This window comes from Chaetura pelagica, unplaced genomic scaffold (assembly GCF_000747805.2).
Source record: "Chaetura pelagica isolate M959 unplaced genomic scaffold, ChaPel_1.0 scaffold249, whole genome shotgun sequence".
NCBI lineage: Eukaryota > Metazoa > Chordata > Aves > Apodiformes > Apodidae > Chaetura > Chaetura pelagica.
The window spans coordinates 978,769-985,866 of record NW_009954538.1 but is presented as its reverse complement, the minus strand read 5'-3'; the positions used below and the strand labels follow the sequence as shown (position 1 = coordinate 985,866).

Genomic DNA, 7,098 nt, shown 5'->3' with positions numbered 1-7,098 from the left:
CTGTACTGATAAATAATAAAATTGCAGAATGATCAAACTTCCTATGTCTTGTCCCTTTTTTAAAAGCAAAATATCCGTATTTTCTGATTTTAAGGGTAATGTTAATGCCAGTATTGCAGTGAATGTATTGCAGTGTCTTTGCTGTACCTGATTCCAGTTGGTTTGTTCTTGCTGATCTTTCCTTTGTGAACACCAAGGGTCCCAAGAGGAGTTGTTTTCCCTTGAGAGTACTGTTGTTTAAAAGATACCAGATGATTTTAGTTTGAAAGAGCACCTTCAAAGGGAGTTTATATTTTCATTGTAAAAATCAATCTATCAGTTTAGTCTCGTTCAGGGGATTAAAGGTATGCTACATGCCATAAATAAGGGCACTAAAAAGACACTTCTTTTGCTCCTGTGACCAGTCTAGTTCTAAAGCAGTAATGCTTATGAGTATTTCAATAACAGAGGTCCTAGACATCAAAATAAGCTGTATTTTAATGATACCAGTGTAATTCTTGATACATGTAGTAGTAGCAACCCTGTTTTTTTCTCAGATCTTTCAATTGCTAATTTAAAAGATGAAGTGGAGAAACCACTTAGGTCAACTGCTGCTCTATAAGACTGTTTCTGGCTGAAATTAATAGATTTCTCTCTGTTTCTCCAAACAACACTGAACTGCAGTGTATGTATGGCTCTGAGCATACATGAAACAAACAGAACACAGGTGCTGTGCTTCAGGAAAAATGTAAACTGTATGTATGTCCAGTTGTCTCTTTAAACTGTCCTAATTACTGTGTAAGTTTCATTCATCCTGAGTCACAATATTCGCACCTGTAATATTACTTTTCCTCTTAAATTAGTTGTGTAATTATGAACTTCTCTAACTCGGAGCTTTTGTGAACACAGTAAGTGAGCTGAGTCTGGAGCATTTTTGAAATGTTACATTATAGATACTTCAAAAATACAAAAAGTAAAGCTGAATTTAAAAAGAGCAGTTTTCACATTTTAAGCTGTGTAATTTACTTGTCTGTCGTGTAGCACCTGATGTTTCCTTGGCTTTCACAAGTGTTCACTCTTAACATGATAATTTCGAGAATGCTCTTCTGTGTTTGAAGTTGATTTTGTAGGTCTGAGCATAACCTTCTATGAAACGTCAGTATATGGGCTGTTACCACACTGTTAATAATTTTCTTCTATTTCAGTGATTGAGAAAACTATAGAAAAATACTCTAAATTATCTTCCTCCACTTCAGAAATGTTAGACTTCCTTCAACAGGAAGTCAGAGTTCAGCTCAGATATCTGTTCTCAATGCAGGAAATCTTGATTTGAAAAGTTTATTTTAAAAATGTCCTTTAAATCTCTGCCTATAACATATTTGAGGGTTTTTACAGGTGCTATAGGAAAGTATTGTGCTTTGAGTGTAAATACAAATCTATGATTCATGGATGTTCTCGATATTAATCCCCACACTTCTGCAATAAACAATATAGCCAACAGCCTGATAGTTACTCCTAAAACATAAAATAATAGACTGTCTTAGAAAAAGTATATTTGCAAGAATTTTGAGACTGCCACTGAGAGAAGTATTACAAGCTGCCATTTCAGCTGTCAGTCAGTATTCAGTCCTTATTTTTCTGTCCTGTTAGTTCCTTCTTTTAAAGAAAAGCCAGGTGAACCAATAGTTGTAGCTTAAATAAGGAAACTACTGTTCAATAATACAATATTTTGTTGCTGTGAGTCTTATTTTTCTTGAAAGAATACTAGTATTTTGGCTCATAATGTGTCGACAGGAGAGGAAAATTAATGTTTACTTTTTTCCAGCAAAAATTGTTTTAATAGAAAAGATAATACAAGTGTGCCTCTACTAAATGACATTCTTCCAAGGGATGTGGCACTGATTGCATTTAATGCTGCTCCAGGATTCCAACTATTTGAAATAACCTTACACGGTAGGTAAAAAATTGCTTCACAGCACACTGGAGAAAGGTAGGCTTTTAGTGTAAGTGTTGAAAGGTTCTCACTTGATGTACTCCAGCATCTTGAGAATTCAATACCTTTGGTTTAGGTAATTCCAGAAATAGTTAAACATTTTAGCTCTATAAACCCTTAGTGTTTCAGATATTATTAAGCCTAATATGTAGTACTCAGTACCTCCATTAATTAGTTGTTTTTTTAGCATAGCTACATAGTGGGTCAAGAGTCATTTACACTTAAAAATTTGTAAGATTCATCTTGAGTTATGAGAGGTGTAAAATTTTAAAACTATTAATGGTGAAGTACTACTTGGAGTGAAATAAATTTAAGTCTTGAAATGATCACAGTTTTTTTAAGGAAAATAGCCTGAGGTTCTAGTTTTAATTTCTAGGTTTTATCTGTGTACATAAAAGGAGTTAAAAGTTCAGGATGTTCCATGTTTTAAGTATTGTATCACTGAGTTCTCTTCACATCAGTGTCTGGTTTTGGGTTAATGAAATACATATATATAGGAGGGGGGAATGAGATGCCTTTAATGTGAACAGTATCCTTTGCTGTGGGATTACTTCCTTACTGTGGTTTTATACAGTAAATTTAGCTATAGAACTTCCAGTGCTTGATGCAGAACACTGAAGCCACCTAATGCGAGAAACTGCTGTGGTTTAAACTCCGTAGTCTGGTTTCTATTTCTTTGAAAACTACAGACTCTAACTTTGTATCACAGGAGTTTTAATTAAAATTTACAGCAGCCTACTGATAATCTGGAATAGTCTCTTAATTTAGTCTTAGTCATATCTCTTAGATACTTTCATGTTTTAATTAAGAAGTTAACATTCTTTTTCAGCGTATTAACTGTTCTGCAGTTAGTCTGGAGAGATTGCTTTTTCCTGGGCTTTTTTTCTTGTGCTTTACATGAATGTGTCTTGGGAATTCCCTGCTATTCCTTAATCTTGCCATGTCAGGGTAAGGTCTATTGTTGGGTGGTTATTGAGAGTTTTAGCAAACTTACTTGGCTTAAGCTGATGCAACAGCTAGACCTTAGCTGGCTAGTCTAAATATAGTATGAAGATACTTCCAAAAGTTACACTGCATTTTAAAGATCGTACTGTTGACCTACTTTTAATACTGAATGTTGAGTAAAGACTGGCTAAGATTGCCAGCGTTCATGTTAGACTTTACAAGATCCTTCCTCTATTAATGTGATGTTCAGAATTTTTTTCAAATATGTTTATCAATTCTTGTGCTGAATTTCAGTTGTGATTAGGGAGGGTCAGAATGCTTTTCAGGTGCACACTATCTGCAGTTGCAATGGCTTCTGTGCAAGCAAGCTTTATAAATCACCTTCGGGGTGGGTACTGTGATGTATTTTCTGTAATTAAAAATTAATAACACCAGCAGAGAGATAATAGACTAGAAAAAAAAACCTGGAACACTTACAATGCTTGTGGTACTCCTGTAAGATGGTATTTTGTCTATTGTGACAAACTAGATGAAATTTGAAAACTGATTAATTTATTTGTAATGTACTGTAAAACACCATTTTGGTGTTTTGAATACAACTGTGTCTAAAGGTTTGTCTTAGTGTAAGAAACCACCCTAAGGACATAGAAGAAATATTTATAACAAGGTTTAGGATGACTGCATATCTTCTTTTATTTATTGAGTATTAAATATCAGCATTTAGCAGGATATTTAATTTAAAGCAAAGGGAGAGAGGGATGAACGTGAGGGTAGCAGCTGAGGTTAAAGAACAGAGGTGGTAAGTGGAGGGTAAGGTGAAAAATGGAGGTGATGATATAGCAGGTGAAGACTTATGATAGCTGTAGTTGCAGTCTACAAAGTGATTAGTAATCCTAGGTGGATTTCTTCATTTTATTTTTATAAAATCAAGTGCTGTCCTTATAGCCTGTAGGTAGTAAAAAGCTCTTAATTGAGCCTTTGCATCTTGAAGGACTTAACATCTTTGCTAGAGGAGATGATGGAGATGGGCTGTAGTGGAGATTGTTGAGGGAGGGATTGTTGGGAGGATGATGAGCAGAAGTGATGATGAGGAAGATGTCAGTAGAGTTGATTCCTGTGCATTTCACCCTCTTCAGATTGTCTCTAGTTATGTTAGGCCAGGCATGGAGTCTTTTGGGAGTCTGGGTTTCTGAACTGTGTGGAAAAGGCATTTTAGAGGTAAAACTAATTGACTTAGCATATTTTAAGAACAAAACCTGAATTTAAAAGTGCTCTTTTACTGAAACAGTTACAATTAATGTAAGGTCTTTTTTAGACTTGGTAATATGCACATTTTTTTGGTTGTTATCTCGCTATATATCAGCAGTCTCAGAATACTGTAAATATTTGTGACTTGATTATTTGTAGTATGTAAGAATTTAGTTGTGAATATTTTGATTCCTGTTAAGCAGTGTAAATATGTGTACTCTTTAAATAGTGATTTCAGTAGTGTCTGACCAAACACAAGTTTACTTTCACACCAAAGTACCACATCCTTATAATTCTACTGACTTCTTGTAATGCAGTTTATGCAGTATGCTTAAAGTAGTGGAGTAACATTTTTAATCCTAATTTTGTTTTTGTAATTTTGCGAAAGTAGAGTGACTAGGTCTGATAGGTTTTATTCCCTAAACTTACACAGCAACTGAAATAGGCCTAAATACAGTATTTGAAGTATTATCTTTCCTCTATCTCAGCTTTTTGCAGTAGAAATTTTATAATGGCTTTTTAAATTTGATTTCCTGTTCTGTTTCTATGCAGTTTCTTTCATATCCTATCCCTGAAATTTGTCTGCAGCCACCAGTTAGCAGAAATCAGGGTAACTTTTGTATTATAATTGCTCACTAGAGTGACTGAAGGATTCCATTTGTACTATGCAGAGCTTAATGTAATGACTGCAGCGCTTCCATCTCTGCTGTCCCATGCAAGAAAGCAGCAGAGGAAAGAAATGCAAGAACTGCACCACTTTCCAGTGTCTGTGCTGTGTTCCAGACTCATAAAATTGGTATTCTAGGTACATTTAAATTTATCATTGTGTGTAGTCTGTGTAATTTTAGCAGACTTAATTAAAAAACCTGAGCCTTCCTTCTGTGAATGCCTGACTCACTTTTGTTCAGTGAATGTGCTTTGCAATGGCTTTTAAATACCTGCTCTATTAGAACAGAACTGTGGGTGTTTCGTTCTTTAAATCTTGACTGAAGGAATAGTTTTAAATTTTGAAAGTTACAAACTGACTCACGTCTAGAAGGAATTTTGAAGCTTGTACGTCATGATGGAAGTATTGAAAGAAGTTTGCACACTCTTCTCTAAGACAAACCCTTTAAATTTGATCTTTCTCTGTATTTTCAGGTAACTGAGCTGAATGAGCCTCTCTCAAACGAGGACAGAAACCTGCTGTCTGTAGCCTACAAGAATGTAGTTGGAGCTAGAAGATCTTCCTGGCGTGTCATCAGCAGCATAGAGCAGAAGACTATGGCAGATGGGAATGAGAAGAAGCTGGAGAAGGTTAAAGCCTATAGGGAGAAGATAGAAAAGGAGCTGGAGACAGTCTGCAATGATGTTTTGGCTCTCCTAGATAAATACTTGATCAAGAACTGCAATGACTTCCAGTATGAGAGCAAGGTCTTTTATCTGAAAATGAAAGGGGATTACTACCGCTACTTGGCAGAGGTTGCTGCTGGAGAGAAGAAGAACAGTGTTGTGGAAGCCTCAGAAGCTGCCTATAAAGAGGCTTTCGAGATCAGCAAAGAGCACATGCAGCCCACTCACCCCATTAGGCTTGGGCTCGCACTCAATTTCTCAGTGTTCTATTACGAAATCCAGAATGCTCCTGAGCAAGCCTGCCTTTTAGCCAAACAAGCCTTTGATGATGCCATAGCAGAGCTGGACACACTAAATGAGGATTCCTACAAGGACTCCACTCTCATCATGCAGTTACTTCGAGATAACCTCACTCTGTGGACGAGTGACCAGCAAGATGAAGAAGCAGGAGAGGGCAACAATTAAAAAGCTTTCCTCCAGTCCCTCTTTCATCCACTTCACCATCCCCATCATCACCAATATTTCCTTGCCACAGTCACACTAAATATCTAGTGCTAAGCATATCTGTATTGTACAGCTGTTCAGATCTGCTGTCCACTTTATCAAGAAGCAGTTTCAGATGAGTCTTCATGGGCATTGATGGATTGATTGGTTTATTTGCCCTATTCATCTTAGTTGCACTTGAACAGTGCAGAAAGATGCATAGCAAATGAGGCATTATTAGTTTGCCTGTTGATTGGAATATATGGGAAAGGATAATGGAAAGTAATTGAAGATAATTGGATTCCAGTTAAATTTTTTTCCATTTGAAATGAGCTGACAGTTCTGTTAAGCAGTACATTTTGTGCATGCAAAGTAAATTAGCCACCCCAAATTTTTTTCAATGAAAACAGTTAAGCTGATGTGAAATGGCAGCCCTGTTCATCAGTTTACAATAAACTGTTTAAAATGTGAAGTTTAAGTAGCAATTTATTTTTTTGCCTCTAACTTATGTGCACAGTTTCTTTTAATGCAGTGCATCGACCTAAGAGTTTTGATACTTGTAAACTTTTGCAGTTGTTTTGAAGAATCATGGATTTATTTTTTGTAAACTTTTTGGCTGTTTAGTTGTCTGTGTATTCTGACAACACTATGTCAATATTAGCCCATGTTAAGATGGATGACTGAGACTTCTAAATTAAATGTTTTGGAATTAAATGAATAAAATAAAATGCTGCTTCGGGGATGTTATCTCTATGTAAGCTGTCCTGTCTTTTTTTCAGAACAGAGATTGAGTTGCCTAACCACATCACTGATGGCTTAAAACATTTCATTAAAAGTTTAATGAGAAATTGCCTCACATGCTGAAACAAAATAAAAACTACGAGTATGCTGAAAAAAAGCAAACAAAACCTCACAAAAAACCTACAGCCATCTAGAAGGTGACACCTCTCACCTGTGTGAAAGTGGAGTTTCCAAAGGTAGTATAATCAGTTATTTGCTTGGTAGAGCAGTTGTAATGCAATTTGCTGAGGAGCTAAAAAGTTGTAGTTAACATTACTTGTTATAGCAGTATAGAGACTTTTATTTGCTTCTCTCCATTTCTTTTGCTGAAGTGCTAA

General features: G+C 35.8%; 1 protein-coding gene across 1 annotated transcript; it reads left to right on the top strand.

Annotated features, from left to right (window-relative positions):
• The first annotated feature begins 5,225 nt into the window (after positions 1–5,225).
• YWHAH (tyrosine 3-monooxygenase/tryptophan 5-monooxygenase activation protein, eta) lies at positions 5,226–6,733 on the top strand. The gene is made up of 2 exons (XM_010004809.1): positions 5,226–5,246; positions 5,306–6,733. The coding sequence occupies exons 1-2, from the start codon at positions 5,226–5,228 to the stop codon at positions 5,960–5,962; spliced, it is 678 nt and encodes a 225-aa protein (XP_010003111.1). The 3' UTR covers positions 5,963–6,733.
• Positions 6,734–7,098: the final 365 nt, after the last annotated feature.